Source organism: Perca fluviatilis, chromosome 23 (assembly GCF_010015445.1).
Source record: "Perca fluviatilis chromosome 23, GENO_Pfluv_1.0, whole genome shotgun sequence".
Classification (NCBI taxonomy): Eukaryota; Metazoa; Chordata; class Actinopteri; order Perciformes; family Percidae; genus Perca; species Perca fluviatilis.
Window position 1 is genome coordinate 9,154,989 of NC_053134.1, and position 18,557 is coordinate 9,173,545.

General features: G+C 37.6%; 1 protein-coding gene across 2 annotated transcripts in view; it reads left to right on the plus strand.

Annotated features, from left to right (window-relative positions):
- Positions 1-18,232, plus strand: part of lhfpl3 (LHFPL tetraspan subfamily member 3) — a 38,627-nt gene extending 20,395 nt beyond the window's left edge. The window contains exons 2-5 of one of the 2 annotated variants that reach the window (XR_005638164.1): positions 10,882-11,112; positions 12,814-12,842; positions 13,705-15,260; positions 17,642-18,232. Coding sequence is in view for 1 of the 2 variants with exons in the window: in XM_039791817.1 (XP_039647751.1) it covers positions 10,882-11,112; positions 12,814-12,836 (254 nt within the window). In the remaining variant the exon portion in view is untranslated. Of the gene's footprint in view, positions 1-10,881; positions 11,113-12,813; positions 12,843-13,704; positions 15,393-17,641 lie in introns of those variants that run through there. The other variant, XM_039791817.1, reaches the window with a different exon arrangement.
- The last annotated feature ends 325 nt before the right edge of the window (positions 18,233-18,557 follow it).

Below are 18,557 nucleotides of genomic sequence, written 5' to 3' on the forward strand. Positions count from 1 at the left end.
TTTGTATCTCCCCTCACATCATTATCATTGCTGCAGAAAGAGAGCGAGAACGCTTGAAACAAAAGAGAGAAAAAAAAAAAGAACATGTATTCGCTGCCATCGCCACAGATCAGAGACACATTAGAAGTTACTGAAACAGAGTGGAGCAACCCCCTCGGCACAACTTCAAAGGGAGCCGGTTTTGGAAGAGAAAATAAGGACAACCATAAGAGATTCAGAAATGCCAAAAGTTATGTTCAAGAACGCCTTTACCAACATCTGAGAAAGCACAGAGAAGAGAGAGAGCTTAAATGAAACGATTGATCAAACGTGTAACTTAACATTCATCCGATCGAATGTTGTAAATAAAATCGGACCATGTGGGCTTTTTCCTTCACCCTCCAACTGACAAAATAAAATGTCTTACTCTTGCTTTATTCCTCGCTTGTCACAATATTGAGCTTCACAAATCACCATAGGGGGATGTTAGCTTCACAGACAGCGAGCTTGCAAGGCTTAACACACGTTTTTTTTCAGTCTGGGATGTAGAATGGATCCCCTTAATTAATGGGAACACCTGTTTTAAATCACCACCTGATAGGTGTGTGTGTGAGAGTCATCCTGTACTTCAAGAGAACAAAATCTGCTTCAGATTATGGTCATAAGTGAGAATATGTTGCTCATATGGAAGTACAGGCTTTACTTAGCAGAAGAGATGGGAGGGGGAAAACAAGAGATGCCTTTTGTGTCACATTCACATCAGAGCACTGCGGTGTTGGTGCAGTCCTGACACTCATCCATACAAATCCACAAATAAGTTGGAGCAAGGGGGGTACAGCAGGCGGCCCGTCACCATGGCGATGCAGCGGTGTGGGGGTGCGACCTCCCACTCCCGAACGTGTTTTGTGCTCAGACGAAATCAGAGTAAGCTTTGATTAAAGCTTGAATGAATACTCAAAAGAAGAAGGCTCTTCCAACTAGGACCGACTTCAAACAAGACGGGCATCGAATCTGAGGCGGCAGCAGTGTTTGGATGTAACTTCTGAAGTCGTCTCCTGTGTACTGTCAGGCAGCAGTGGGGGAGAGGGGGGGGGCATCATGCAAGGGAGGAGGCATCTGAAGGAGGAAAACAATACCTCAGCACAGGAGGATTATCAGAATAACTTTTATGCAGATTATCACTAAAAATAAGAAGGCTTTGTTTCTGCGGCACTGCCATGCCGAGGGGTTTTAAAAAAGAGCCACTGGAGGTATTTCTAAGTAATCCTAGTTTGCTAACACCATAGACTGTAGGCTTACACACTTGTAAGCACATTCTCACATCATCACCTTTGACATGCTTTGAGCCATTTTCATTACATTAACTCACATTATTTATTATTTTCTTTGAAGGAGTAGCACCCTCTCCTAAACAGTGATTGTCCAATCATATCTTAACAGCTGTAACAAGGCTCGACGGTAGGCCTGTCGATATTTAGATTTCCACACATGTTGTAAGTAGTAAGAGAAAAACTCTGCATTTAAATAATTTGAAAAGCTGTTGTCTTTCTTTAGCCCTTGTATTTCTAAGGAGTGGATTAAACTATGTTTATTTGTCCTTAGTAAACGTTTGCAGGTCTGGCTATCTAGTTTGCTTACTACAGTAGTGACTGCATGCATGGGTGGATTTTGAGACAATGGGTCCCTGGGCATAGACATGCAAAAGGCCCCACCAGCTCTCCTACATAAGAGCAAGACACACTTTATAGTTTTTTAGTCTCGTTTTGTTGTTGTTTTGTGTATCTATATAGTTGTTACGCATCTCTCTGTGATTTTGTGTCTCTTCGTGGCCATCAATTTTAGATCCTTTTACAAGATTTCCATTTTGAAAAAAATGAGTCGGCTAAAACATTAAAGGCGTTTTCAATTGTTTCAAAATTACAAAGAATTTCAAGTGATACAACTTTATGATTGTACACTGCAAGAACAGAAAGCTTAGCAACCTTTAGCATGGCAAAGCAACAGTAACTAAGGACGGTCAGTTAGCCTCTGCTGAGTTTCTACTATTACATTAAGTCTAGATAAAGGTGTGTATATCCTTGAACCAAGGTCAGCTCTTTTTCCTTTGATAAATGATAAAGCACTAATGATATAATAAGTCTTCTGTTTGGCCCGCGCTCAATACAGACCTGAGCTGCTTCCCTTTCTCCGCTCAGAGATGATTAGATTGTAAATTTGATCCTCAATCAAGTTACATTTTATTTTGCCTTTCAATAAATTGAATGAGGACAGCCTAATGGCCGAGATCGTCCTAGGGAGTAAAATAAAGAGTGGATTAGCCCATTTTTGCCCGACTTGGCTTGAAAGTCAGTCTGCTTTATGTCTTTGACCTGTGGTTTCTCTGTCTGTGTGCCATCCTCTGATCAAATGGAGGAGTGTGGTCTGTGTGGCGTTGCCTTTTTTTAACAGCCACTTTCATTCTCTTCATGTCTCAAATGAAGTGCATTGGGATTCCAATCTTGTAACCCTTGTTCCTGCCAAATCTCTCCAGTCTTTATTTCAATCCACAACTGAAAATGACACATTAATGACACACGGATCTTACAATATCAATAACTTTCAGATTGTGTCCTTAACATTCTAATAATCTCATCCTCATCCTGTTCTTGCAGTCTGTTTCTTCTTCCATCTTAACAACCAAACACCATGCAGCCACTCATGTTATTTTAATCCTGAGCTGCATAGATCAAGCACCTCTCTTCCTGTCTTTATTCTTTTTTTCTCTCTGTTGTCTCTTCATCTTCAGTCTGTGTTTTTCTTCCTCGCCTCTCCTTCCCCTTCTCTATCATCCACAGTAACAGAGACATGGTTGTTGTAGGAGGTGGAGAGGGAAAGTCTTTTGTTTCCGCCTGTGTGCTGGCATGCATACAGAGTTCCACAGAGTGACCCCACTCAGTGTCTAAATCATCGGGAATTGTTGAGGCTGTGTAGTTCAGAATAGAGCAGCTGAAAACAGTTGTTTTAGCCCTGCAGTGATTCCACGGACAGCTCCTTGTGAGGATTACAGTGGTTGCAATAATAGCCAGTTGTTGGTAGATTAGTACGTTCAATATTGGGCCATGTGAAATATTGATTTTTATTTTAGTCTTTTTTCAGTGTGGGAACAAGAGCCTTAGCTACCACTGTAGCTTTGTTTAAGGATCCTATTTCATAAGACTTATTCCATTATTTCTAAACCCTCTGCATTTATAAATTCTAATACAAAATAATTAATTAATTAATTGCTACTATCCAGAATTGTACTCCTGGTGGTGTGAAGAGAGTTTTGGAACAAAATAAAATATTACAAACAAACAATAAATTGAACCATTAACAATTACTACAATGCAAAAAGTAATTTATTTTATTTATTTATTTTTGGTGTCTGGAGCATTTTGTAACTCCTGTGTAATTTGTTGCTTATTATGAGGAAATAGAGACACTGTCCTGAGACAGTACACATAATAAGTATGCGTGCACTCATTTTTTGTTGACAGTAATAAGTGTATTTTAAGCTGCTGACATCTGCAGTATTACATTTACATTGATTTCCTTCTGTCAAGTGCAATTTGTGATTCAAGTGTGAATGTCATGTTATTTGTGACTCATGTTGACATTTTTTGAGTTTTCCCAGTTTTCCCATTACTTAGCTATGCATCTGTGGCGCATTAGTTTCCCTGCGTGGGAGTTGATCTTTTCTTATCTTAACGATTACATAATTGGCTACAAACATTACTCTCCATGTTTCTCCTAAAAAATTTACTTACTTTGGTAAAATAAGGTTAACTGGAAGAACATAACTGAACTGAACTGTTATTTTCTGGAAAAGTATTATTAAAATATTAGTAAAATAAAGTATTGATTTAACACTACAACAATTATTTTTAATTTGATTTCATTTGACTTTTTTCAAACTTTCTTAAAGAGTGTGTTATATAATGTTTGCTCACATAGAGCTGGATTCTTTCTGTCATTTGTATCTAAATTTTTTTATGAACACACATGGGTACCATTATGAATTACTGTTGGCTCATTGTATCTTTTCATGGGCCTGATGAAGTGCTGAACAAAGCATGTAGCTCATGACAACGTTCATAAAAGATCCCTGATCGTGTAGATTTTATGGGCTGAGTATGCAGTCAGTAGTTCAAATTTGCTGACTTTTGACTTTCATCTTGCTGTACTCAAACCTCATCCTTTGTGGTAAATGCTATATGTTTAGCTCCTTTTATATTATAGGCTATCTCAGCTTCTACATAAGTGATGAGTTTACTGTAAATATAAAAACGAATTGTTCTTAGGCACATATTTTTTGTCAATCTAAATATAATCTGAGTGAGGAGAAACTGCTTTCATTTATATTCAGAGACTGTTCATCCATATTATTTTTTGTGTTTAACATGCAACATGACAAACCCTGTGAATCAGTGGCACTAACACAAGAGGTGTTAATGAGGATGGGATGCTGGGCATACAGCAGGATTTCTGTTGCAAATCATGCACCCTTTTCTCTGCCTTATCCCTCGAGTAACACACACACACACACATGCTCTCTCAATCGTCTGTGGAGCAGAAGGGATCAGGGCAGGGGGGTGGAGAGAAGAGGAGGTATTTTGTCCTCATACCTTCTTGCATCTGTCAGTTTCTGCCCCAATTAACTCCCATTAATTAAATTTGCCATGGTCCACCTTATTGCTGATGCTCAGTGCATACACGATGAGCCCTCTGTATCTCCAACACACCCCCACACATGCACAAAAAACACACACCTGCACATAATAATAATAATAATAATAATAATAATAATAATAATAATAATAATAATAATAATAATAATACAACATTTTATTTAAAGTCGCCTTTCTCAGCACTCAAGGGACAGGGATACGTAAAACATTTAAAAACAGCAAAAAATAAAGAATACAACAACAATAACAACAACAGAAAGAGGCAGAACAATTGACATCAAGTGGAATAGATAGTTTTCAACAGATGTGTTTTGAGTTGCAATTTGAAATGGGGAATTTAATCAATATTTCTAAGTTGGGGTGGTAATGAATTCCAGAGACGGGGAGCAGAGCGGCTGAATGCTCTGCTCCCCATGGTGGTGAGACGGGCGGAGGGGATAGACAGGTGTATGGAGGAAGAGGATCTGAGGGAGCAGGAGGAAGTGGGATGCTGGAGGAGATCAGACAAATATGGGGGGGTGAGGTTGTGGATGGCATTGAATGCAAATAGGAGCCAGTGGAGCTGTTGGAGGACAGGAGTGATGTGGTGGATGGAGGGGGTTCGAGTTATGATGCGGGCAGCTGAATTCTGGATCAGTTGAAGTTTATGGAGGGATTTGTGAGGGAGGCCGAAGAGGAGAGAGTTACAGTAATCCAGACGGGAAGTGATGAGACTGTGGACAAGGACGGTGGCAGTGTGGGGGGTAAGGGAGGGGCGGAGGCGATTGATGTTTCGTAGGTGGAAGTAGGCAGACTGGGTAATGTTATTGATGTGGGGTTGAAAGGATAGTGTGCTGTCAAGGATGACACCCAGACTCTTAACATGGGGGGAGGGTGAAATGGAGGAGTTATTAATTAGTTATTAATAGTGAGAGAAAAACTGTCGGTTTTAGATAAAGTGGATTTGGTGCCAATGAGGAGGACCTCGGTTTTATTACTGTTTAATTTGAGGAAGTTCTGGGTGAACCAGGTTTTTATTTCAGAGATGCAATCAGTAAGGGAGGTGGGCGGGAGAGTGGATGAGGGTTTGGTGGAGAGGTAGAGCTGGGTGTCATCAGCATTACAGTGGAAGTGAATGTTAAATTTGCGGACGCTATTGCAGAGGGGAAGGAGGTAAATGATGAAGAGTATGGGGCCCCAGGACAGAGCCCTGGGGTACACCTGAAGTGATGGAGGAGGGAATGGATTTAAAAGACTTGAGTTGAATAACTGAGTGCGGCCAGAGAGGTAAGATGTGAACCAGTCTAACGGAGTGTGGGTGATGCCGATGGACGATAGCCTGTTGAGGAGGGTGGTGTGACAGATGGTATCAAAGGCTGCACTCAGGTTGACGAGGATGAGGATGGTGAGGATTCCAGAATCAGCTGCCATAAGGAGGTCGTTGGTGACATGCACTCACACTTCATCAATAACCGTGACGTTTAAAGGAACATGAATCGCACAAAGGAGAGAGCTACAGCTGGGCCTGTGAAATGCACCATAATATGTGTGTGTGTGTGTGTGTCTGTGTGTGTGTGTGCGTGCGTGCATGTGTGCGTGTGTGCGTGTTTGTAATATCATGTGGCGATTGGACACACAGGTCTAGATTATGACACCTCCTCTTCTGATTGTCCCCGTTGTCGCTGCCAACAGCTGTCAGCTGGAAAGGCTTTAAGGAGAGAGTAAGTGTGTGTTTAGCGTGTGTGTGTGTGTGTGTTAAAGAGAGAGAAATCAAGGGCATCCAAAATCATGACGGGAATGTTTGAAAACTTTTTAATGGCACACTTATTCTGTGTGACCTCTGACCTCCATGTGTAATGATACTTTTCCTTTGAGTTGTAGCTTTTTTAGTTTATAAAATGTCACAAAATACTGAAAAATGTCATCATTATTTTCCAGAGCCCAAGGTGATGTCTTCCAATTGGTTCTTTAGTCCTCACAACAGTCTATTGAACTGACTATTGAATTTATAACAATATAACACAGAGAAAAGCAGCAAATGCCCACATTTTAAAGGCTGGAGGTAGCAAATGTTTGAAATGTTTACCTGATAAATGACTAAAAGAGCAACTAAAAACCCTGGAATTAATTTTTAGTTTTTTTGCTGACTACATTGATGTATAAGTGTACTCCAGTGTGTCAGAACATTGCAACATCACTGTTGGGTATGGTTACAGCTGCAAGCAGAGAGGGCTGTTGAACACTGCTTTAGCCTATTAAGCTCCTCTATAAATGATAAATCAATTATCAATTTGGTTTCAATTAACTTTCAACAATATTATTTTTCTTAATCATATTATTTTCGTAAATCCAGCTTTACTTCAGTTGATTTCAGTAGGAAAAACACAGTCAAACATTACACTATTTGTATGAAAAAACAAACCAAATCATTACTGTCGAGAAATCCAGAATACTTCATCTCTTCAATACTGACTTCACCAAAGAGAGAAATATGCCTGAAGTCTCTCTAGTAACGAGAGAGAGATGAAAGAGTGAGATGTAGCGTTGCTCAGTAATTGACCTCCTCTTCTCTCTGCGATGAAGAGTCGTTCTCTCGAGTCCAAGTGTGAACGTCAGATTATTACTACCCACCTCCTGCAGAGTTGGAGTACTACCATACTGAAGCCTGTTTTCAACATTTCTGAACAGCTTGGGAGTTGGATATTTCATTCGACCTAAATCATTTGAAGCGTTGAACAATTCCTCATCTGCTTTCTTACTGTGAGCGTGAATGTTATCCCGAGCTTTTAGGTTGTGCGAGTACAAAAAAAATCACTCATTTAAAGTGTCTAAAAGAGCTGACGTGATTCCTCGTCTGAGGGTTTCATAATATCTTTAATTATTTATGGAAGGGATTGTGTGCAGGCTGCAGGGATGTTGAGATGAGGAGAATAAATTTTTTTAGGAGATGAAGATGCTGACCCCGTTGGCTTACTCCTGTTGTTACTGTAACGGCATGCCATTTATAGGATTGTGTGTAGCTACACTTTTCTGTGCAAGCACAAGTACAATTTTGCCAAAGATAAAAGATTGGCCTCGGCCTACTTTACAGATATTTGGATGCCGTTTTGGGGATGGAGATGATTTCTGTTTGTTGATAACGGCAGAAGAAATAAAATTGCATGTCTGCTGAAGCTAAAAGATTAGATTCAGTACATTTTGGAAAGGAAGCATTTAGGTATTGAAGATAAAAGGATGATGATGAGATCAGTCAGTGAGAAGAATTGGCTGGTACTTTTATGAAAAGCATTCAAAGAGGAAGGACTGCATATTTAGGTACAAGTAGGCATACACTTTGGATTTTGAAACCTGTAGCTCCTGGAAACTGAAGCCTGAACCGCCTGAAATGGACATTTTAAGGCATTCAGATGAGAGTCAGAAAGACAAACCCGGGGTGTCTCTTTGATCCTCTGTGTTTCTCGTAGACTTGAGCTCTGTGGGAGTTTCAAGATTTGCCATTGACAGAGCGTGCAGTTAAACTCATTCTATTAATATTACAGCTAAAAAGCCTGCAGGAGCAGGTTGTTTACACAGGAGAGAAGTGTGTGCAATGTACCAAATCCTCTAATATGAATAAAAGAAAATCAACACTAATATACCGTGGAAGATATGGTGAAAGTTTAGTGTTTATTTATGGACCTGAAAAACCGTCTTCCTTAGGTGACACGAAATTAAAATATTCACTCCAGCGTTGTTGATAAACAGTGTTTCTCTCTCATTAGAGAAACAGCAAATGTTTTCTTGTGAACTTCACAGATTACATGTGTTGACTGGGATCTGGAACAAAAGCTGATCATAAAACTGGTTATGTATCTAATGGTGTTTATAATGTTTTTGTATGTAATTGTACACGACTGTGAGCTGTGCGTTGATTTGTCACTGTTTATGTTTTTAAATCGACTCCAGGAAGAACAGCTGTTGTATAGCAAACAAACTAAGCACTTCTGGAAAAATTCTAATATCTTAACAAAAATTAGCAGCCTCAGCCTTGTTGACAATTTTCATTCCAGGTAACACCTTGGTGAATTTCACAGATTACATTCTCTGTTAATTTCTTTCAAGCTTTGTTTTGGCGGCAAGATCTTAGGCATGGTGTGCTATTTGGACTCATTAAAAGGTTTCAGGCAGTCTTTTGCAATTTGTTCATCGCACATATTCATATTGCATCACAATGTGTCCACAACTAAGCATTTTGAATATACACGGTCCAGCCATACACTAGGCTTTGTTCTTGTTTCCTTTGCTCTGAGAACATTGATCTCCAAACAAAGGAAGGCTGCGGAAAAGTCAATAGTCAATTCCTCCTGGGAAATGTAAGCGAGGCATGTGGATTAGAGGGGTTTTGCATCAATACTGGTTATTATTACAGTAGCTTGTCGCTGCTTTTATTGGTACAGCTGTGAGAGGGATGGCTGGGTGTGTTTAATTCATGACTAGCAGAAAAACAGACATGACCCAGACACCCATGAGGTCTCTCTCTGCTCATCCTCCGCCTCTATCCTGAATATAAAGGTCTCTATCTTTTCTCATTATGGTGGCCATAAAAAGAACGACAGGGGGGAGTGGGTGAGATAAGAAAGGGGGGAGTGGGGGGAAGGAGGAACATGAGTCCCTGACATTTCCGGAGTTTATCTGTTTGTCTAAACTGCTGGCAGCTCACCTTAGTGTGCTAACCTGACACGCACGCACACGCACACACACACATACACAATTGAGTTCCCCTACTTGAGGCCCCTGAATGCAGCAGTGGAATGTAATTAAGTACTACACTTAACTACAAATTTGAGGTACTTGTACTTTCTTTTGTTGCCACTTTCTACTTCTAGTCTGACATTTCAAATAAATAATAAATATTGTGGTTTTCACTCCAGTACATGTATTTAGTAACTTTACAAAACCTATAAAGAGCTTAAAAATATGATGCTTTGTTATAAATTAAACTACAACAATAGTTTGTATATACTGTAGTAAGTAGTAGTAGTAAGTACAGCTTGAACCATTAGTCAATTAATCATTTAGTCAGCTGACAGAAAAGTAATTGGAAACTATTTTTAATGCAAAAAACATTTATGGTTTCAGCTTCTCAGTGTTTTGGATTGGCTGCTTTTCTATTTCATTATTTTAATATTTTATTTTTATATTATAATACCGAATGGTTGGTGTCTAACAAGAAACATTATTGTTGGTTGTTGTTTTCTGGGTGAGGACGGTGTGGTAGAATCGATATAGTAGCAGTGACTTCTTTCAAACTCCATGCTCGCTGGAAAGCTCACACTAAAACGACAGGAGACATAATTAGCAAAATCCAAAATGCCCCTTTAATCTTTGCCTCAATCTAACATTAAACCTAAAACATCAACCCTTAACCATCAAACCCTCCAATGTATCCTATCTTCCAAAAACGTCCTTACTCTCATTATCTGAAACTCAAATTGGCACCTCCCAAAAACAGAAATTTAAACACACAAAACCTCTGACATTCAGTTTTCACGTTTGGCAGCATTGACAACAAATAATTACAGACCTCTCAGACCTGTAAATCGTGTGTGTGTGTGTGTGTGTGTGTGTGTGTGTGTGTGTGTGTGTGTGTGTGTGTGTGTGTGTGTGTGTGTGTGTGTGTGTGTGTGTGTGTTGTTAATGTGACACAGCTCTGTACTGCCAGCAGAAGAAGAAGTTGTTAGATGACTCTGCTCTCTAACAGCTCAGTCTGTCATTGTCAGCCATGCAGCAGATGGCTAATGAAGGCAGCCCGACTCCATTTGGTGCTGTGACATGTTGTAACATATTCTCTCTCTTTCTGCCTCCTTCCTCACCTCTCGGTCCCATTTCTGCACTGCTGTCACCTCCTTTCCCTGTACTGTCTTATTTCTCTTTCTTCTAATTGATAAAAAATGAAAGAAAAACAATATTTATCAGTAAAATATTATATTATCCTGTTTCTCCTCAGAGTTCACCTTCTTATAACTCCAGAATTCTGATCCTCTACTTATATATCCTCTATGAATTTGCATTTGATTGACTATACTTCAAACTTAACAGTGTAAATAACCTCCCCAAAGCACACTGTCTTTACACTGAGTACATTTTGTATGGGTTTAAGTAGTAAAGTATCCCAAATCTAAAGTCCTCTCTTTGTAGTCATTTAACACTAACCCATCTTTCTCTCCTCCTGATCCAGGTACATGTCTGATTCTAGGCTGCATGATCTACCCGGACGGCTGGGACAGCGACGAGGTGAAGCGCATGTGTGGCGAGCAGACGGACAAGTACACGCTGGGGGCCTGCTCGCTGCGCTGGGCCTACATCCTGGCCATCATGGGCATCTTGGATGCTCTCATTCTTTCCTTTCTGGCCTTCGTCCTGGGGAACCGTCAAGACAGTCTGATGTCTGAGGAGCTGCTGGGAGACAGTAAGAGGATAATAATACCTTTAGGGTTCATAGTGGGTAGACATAGCCAGTGTCAGACAGTGCAGTTGGTCAGGGAGAGGAGAAACAGTCTGAACAATCAGTCTGAATGGCCACGATTTGATTAACAAAACTGGAAATAAGGAAAAAAATAAAACTAAACTTTTTTTTGCTACACAAATGAAATGTATTTTTGCTGATTTTTCTCTAATCCTTGCTTTTTATTGGAAAATAATGGATAGTGTTTCCACTGCAGGCCTCTAGAAATTGTTCACATTAATCAATCAGAGAGGGGAACAGCTGAACTTGTAGATAAATGCAGCCTGTGACGAGAGATCACAACACTGCTTTGCCCTAAACGGTCAGAAGCCAAAGGACTAAACAATTATATCGACCTATAAAAGTAATAACATATTTGTCACCATTTTAAAATAGAAAGAGTAATATTCCATTTTGTACTCTCCAAAACCTATTTCCTGGTAATTCATGGAACACTTTAACCAAGACAGTTTGGTATACAACAACAGAATAAAAGCTGTAGTGCAATTACACCGGAAATGAGATTCAGGCTATTTTCGAAACAAAACAAAGCAAGTGCCACTTAAATAAAAAAATCGATTTGGACACTGGCCTGAATGTTTCCACTGTGTCTGAATTTTATTCCACTTTTGGCTCCAGGAGCATATCCTATGAGTCTTTACAGTCATGAGGCTCAAGCTCAAAGTCAAAGTCAGCTAAAAGTCTTTTTTATGTGAATACACTAATTCTGTGACTCGTATCCACACCTCTGCTACATTTTTGTGCCTAATTGGCCTTTCCATTTAAGCTCCGTACAATAATGAGACAGCACATATCAAAAACCACATCTGATTCCTGTTGCTGTACCGCACATCCCACCAGCAGCTTGAAATTAAAAACGTACCTTATTTCCTCCTGCATAATTTCCCATGCTCAAGTTATTAATTTTCATGCATTAGCCAGATGTTATAAACCACCTGCTTGCTTCTGTTGCCAATGAGATTCTCCTGTCTTGATTGGGGCGAGATGACAACTGCCCTCGGACTCAACGAGAATGATTTAAACAGTTAGGAAGGATGCAGGAAGAAGAGGAGAATACAGATGAAGCAGGACGAAGATCAAAAGCAATGAGAGACAGAGAGAAAGATGGGTGACGGAGAGGAAGAACGCACCAATAGCAAGGGTTAATTGAAGCCTGGGGATGCTGGACAGAGTCATGAATTACTAATGGCTGTTTACACAGCTTGCTGCCAGCATGTCTAAATGAATCACAGCCACCCTATCAGCCGAGACACAGTTGCCTGTTAGCTCGCATAAGCAAAAAGACTGGGAGGAAGAAGCCATTATCAGCCGAGAGACCGAAGAGGGAAGGACAAGACAGAGGGATAATGAGCCGATGAGAGAGGAAGAGAGGCAGGATGTACATGAAATATGAGAATGAAAGTGAAAAGTGGGGGATTCATCAAACAGCAGATGGAGTTTAAATGGGATATTTTCTTATCTTGTCACTCAGGAGGATGGATAGTGACACCTGTCCAGAAACATCAGAGGGGTGTTTTAAGTCACACTTCATCCTTTAGAGGAGAAGAAGTTCTATGTATTACTGCCACCTGCTGGTTTAAAAAATGTCAGAGTTATTGTATCCTCTCCATACTGAACCGGTCTCTCTCTCTTTTTTTCCCACAGAGAGCGGCAATAATACCATATAATATCTGGTAATGGTAAAGCACCCCCCCACACACACAAACACACACACACACACACACACACACACACACACACACACACACACACACACACACACACACACACACACACACACATACAGGTAAGGATCAGAGTGTAATATTGTTTTATAGCAACAGTAAGAAATTGGTAACAACCATTTGTATGCCACTAGCACTGTACCTCTCAAGTAATAATCATGTATTTAAAATTGTTCCTGAACAAATTGTTCAATGTCTAGTTCAACCCTTTTATTTCCTTGAAACTTTGTTTCAGGTCTTGTGTATTTATCCATAATAATACATTTTCATGACTAAATAAGCAACAATCGGAGCTATTATTATTATTATTATTATTATTAAGAACACTTTTACTAACACTCAAAACTCAGTAAATCTGCTGATTGGAAAAATACACTTTTAAACTTTTACTTTAAACTTTTGAAAGAAGAGATTTTACATTTTTCCTTTTACAAATTAAATGTTAAATTCATAAGCAATAAAGCCTCACTTTCCTCATTTCAGCACTCTTGTGGGTGTTGCTGTTAAAGCCTTATTTGGTCTGGTATGACCAGTAGGTTATGGTGGCCAATATTAGCAAATGTTAGCAGATATTGCTGAATTAACATCACTGGATCAATTTGGTGACTTTATTTTGAGCTTGTAGCCCCATTCCACTCACTCACTACATTTTTGAAAACCATACATAGTAAATAGGTTTGGGCTATTTATTGGATTTATCAATTGAAATTTAGTGCAAATCGGAGGGAATAACCAATCCATATCCATTCTCCACTATTCTAAACTACTTGAATTCCTGCAGATTCTACATTATTTTTCTTCTTGCCTGCAGGTCTTGCTGCCTAGGCATGATGTTACTTCAGGATCCAGCTTCCCTCTCCTGGTCCAGCCTGTGGCTGAGATGCAGAGCTTATGTGTGGGGAAAGAACAGATCAAAGAAGAGGAAGTCTGGAAGAGGTCATACAACCTTGGTGGGAACCAGGATGCCACCTGTCCTCTCTGAAAGCTCCCCCCTGTAAAATAGCCTTCTCATTCAACTCAAACTGCTTAATCTCACAGGATAAATTCTCAAAAAGACTTTCTAAAAGTTTACCTGTGTTGGTATGTCACTGCATCATCTTTTCTAGAGCTGTTCAAACTGAAATTATTGTCTGTGTGGATATGAGGAAGGCTGCCGGTGAGCAAGTTAAGCTGAATTTTATTTATTTAAAGACTCTTCATGCGGTAATATAGCTCCAGGACACACACCACTGAGTGAAGGCTGCTCAAATCGAATTAAATCAAAACAACTTTGCCAGACTTCGACTGACACAAATAAGACTTGAGGTCAAAGCTATCAGATCTAATTTCTTATCAAGTCAACAACAACTCTGCAACGGACAGTTTGACCTTTGATTTAAAGAAGAGCAAAGTGAGGACTGAAGAAAATGAGGCTGGACAAAAGAAGAGAAAGAGCAGTATTGTTTTGTTATATTTACATGTTTGATGTTATAGAATCAAAGGTAGTAATTAGAGGTTTTGCTGGTGACAACTTTGCAAAAAAAAAAAAAAAAAGCTAAAAAGGAGAAAACATCAATTGTATCAAGTACATAATCTGTGTATAGCTATATGTTTATTATGTCCCTGTATTTTGTCTTGACTTTGAAATGTACACTTTGAAATGTCAAGCTATTGGTCCATTATTAGTGTGTGCCATACAATATCTTGTAATCTGACAGTATTGTGGAGTACTTAAGGGAGTAAGAAAAGTTAAACTGAACATTAATTGAAGCTGGATAAGTTTGACTCTTTGTATCTTTTTGTTGCCTGTCATTCTTCAGTCTCCCCGCTAAAGGAGTTAGTGGAGTGTGTCTTACATTAAAACTGTTATTGTAACTATGATGGAACAAAAGAAACATGAAAGAAATATGCTCATTTGCTTTTTGGTGTAGAGTTAGCATTAGCTACCTGGGTAAGAATCAGAACTCAGAATCACAATCAGAGAAGGGTTAAGAGACAGTGGGGATTACAGGCCTTGTTAATGAGGCCGACAGCAGTCGGGAAGAAGCTATTTGTGTGGCGTGAAGTTTTGGTCCTGATGCGTGTTTCTAGAAGTTTTTGACCAGGGTGGTAGAGCTCGACGAACAGGCAGCCAATCACATTCTCAGCAGAGAAGAAGACCAATTCTCTCACCAACTCTCCGCTGGAAAGCTAAGTATAATTCCTAAAATGTTGAATTCCTTTAACACCTTTTTTAAACAAAGTAGGAGTGTCAGACAGCAACATTATATTTTGTAAGTGGCCCTTATTTGTTATTATTCCTTTTACTTCAGGTACCATGTCACACTAAAGGAGTCATGTGTGTTTGTGTCACTCATCAAGTCGCATCCTTGGGCCCAAAGGTGTAAGGTGGAGGCAGTATTTCTTTCTCCCAACTTATGTTGAGACTCACAAGAACCCTTTTCTGTATAAATCTGTCTAGATTATTCACTTCTAATATGGAATCAAAGTATGAGACATAATAAAAAATTACCAAATTTACTTAGGAATGTGTTAACCTGCTTTAATCATTTAACTATATCTATATACTGTGTGTATATATATATATATATATATATATATATATATATATATATTCTAAATTTTTGTGACGACATAATATAAATTATGCATTTTTTATGACATACTTTATTATGCCTTTTTGTGACATTTTTTCACGTTATACTTCACTATGACTTTTTTATGGCTTTTTTTACAACATACTTTACTATGACTTTTTTATGACTTTTTTTATGACATATTTTATTATGCCTTTTTGTGACATTTTTTTTCACGTTATATTTTACTATGACTTTTTATGACTTTTTTTACAACATACTGTACTATGACTTTTTGACATTTTTCAACATACTATATACTATGACTTTTTTACAACATATTTTTACAACATAAAACTTTTTAATGACATTTTTAGATATTTATGACTTTTTTATGACATTTTTACACGGCATACTCTGTGAGTTTTCTTTTTCATGACATATTTTACGACGAACTATACTATGACTTTTTTTTTTACATATTTTTTGACATACGATACTATGACTTTTTTTGACTTTATGACCTAATTTACTTTTTATGACTTATTTTACAACATAGTATACAATGACTTTTAATGACATTTATTTCCGACAAACTATACAATTACTTTTTTACGACATACTATACTATGACTTTTTATGACATGTTTACACATCGTACTCTGCAATGAGTTTTCTATGCCATATTTTACGACATACTATCCTATGACTTATGTATGACATTTTTTGACATATTATATACTATGACATTTTTATGACATTTTTACACGGCATACTTTACTATGAGTTTTCTTTTTATGAAATTTTTTGTATGACATATAATGTATGTATATGTATAATAGTATGACATATTTGAATACATACTATACTGACTTTTTATGACATTTTTTTACATAGTAATATACTATGACTTTTTAATGACACATTTTACTAAATACTGTACTAACGTTTCTATGCCATATTTTTCAACATACTATACTAGACCTTTTTATGACATATTTTTATACAATTACTTTTTATGACATATTTTTATACAATTACTTTTTATGACATATTTTTGACATACTATACTATAACTTTTTTTATTAGATATTTGTTGACATACAATAATATGACTTTTAATGACATATTTTTCGACATATATTAGGACTTTTTCATGACATTTTTTATGACATACTATACTATGACTTTTTATGACATTTTTACACGTCATACTCTACTATGACTTTTTATGACATTTTTACACGTCATACTCTACTATAATCTACTTTTCTATGACAAATTTTTCGACATACTATAACATGACTTTTTCATGACATATTTTTCAACATACTATACTATTACTTTTTTTATGACATTCGTACATACAATAATATGACTTTTTATGACATATTTCTCTATGACTTTTTATGACATTTTTTGACATATTATGCTATGACTTTTTATGACGTTTTTACACGGCATACTTGACTATAACTTTCGATGACATATTTTACAACATACTATGCCACAACTTTTTCATTACATATTTTACAACATGAGTATGTTATACTATGGCTTTTGTTTGACATATTTTTCAACAAACTATACTATGACTTTTTCATGACATATTTTTCAACATACTATACTATGAATTTTTATGACATTTTTATACTATGACTTTTTATAACATCTTTTTTGACATACTATGCAATGACTTTTTTATGACATTTTTGGCTCTACTATAACTTTTCTATGCCATATTTTACGACATACTATACTATAACTTTTTTATGACAAATCTTTCCACACACTATACTATGACTTTTTTATGACATATTTTTCGACATACTATACTATGACTTTTTATGACATATTTTACGAAATACTCTACCATGACTTTTATACGACATATGTTTCGACATGAAATACTATGACATTTTTATGACATATTTATTGACGCAAGATACTGACTTTTTATGACATATTTTCGACATACTATGAATTTTTTATGACATATTTTTCTACACGCTACTATGACTTTTTATGATATATTTTACAACATACTATACTATCACTTTTTTATGACATTTTTCATGGCATAATAGATTTTGACCTTTTGACATCAAACTATGAATTTTCTTATGAAATTGTGATGACATACTACACTATGACTTTTTATGACATTGTCCCCACTGCTTTCTCCCTCTACAGCAAAGACTGCCGCTCAGGAGATCCGAACACATTCAAAACTGTGGAGATGACAATGGACTTTGGGAGGAGCTCCCCAACACTGCCCCACCATACTAAACAGCACTGTGTCTGCTGTGGAGTCTTTAGGTTTTTGGTATCCACAATCTCCTAGGTCCTTAAGTGGACATCCAACATTGACACAATCAGGAAAAGGACCAGAGGATGTACTTCGCCAGATCCGAAAGTTCAAACTGCCTCAGGAGCTGCTGATCCAATTTTACACAGCATTCAGTCTTTTCTTTGCACATCCATAACTGTGTGGTTTGAATCAACCACCAAACAGGACAGGAAAAGTACAACAGTACTACAACAGTCAGGACTGCAGAAAGAATCATTATTGCAAACCTGTCCTCCACTCAGGACTTATACACACAAGAGTCAAGACACATGTCATTGTTTTATTCTATACTTTTTAATATATATGTTTATATCTTTGACCAGCGTTGTTGTAATGTTTCAGCTGTGTGTCTATTTCTGACTATGTACATTGAGAGCAACAGAAACTGGAGTCAAATTCACATACTTGGCCAATAAAAATGATTGTGATTCAGATTAATTATTGTGTCAAAGTGTAGTATGCAGTAAAAAAAAAGTAAAAAATACATAGTATAGTACGTTGGAAAAAGTCATAAAATGTCATGGTATCGTATGTCAAAAAGCTCATAAAAAGTCATTGTATAGTATGTAAAAAATGTTTGCAGTATGTTGAAAACGTCATAGTATAGTATCTTTAGAAGAAAAAGGTCTGGAGTGCTCAGAAGTTCAAACAAATCATGAATGTGCTCTTTGGAAGTGAACAGAAAAGTAAAAAAAAACAGGTCCAAGGCACTCTTCTTGCAAAAAGTTAAAAAGCCTTTATTTAGATAGCTATTTCTTT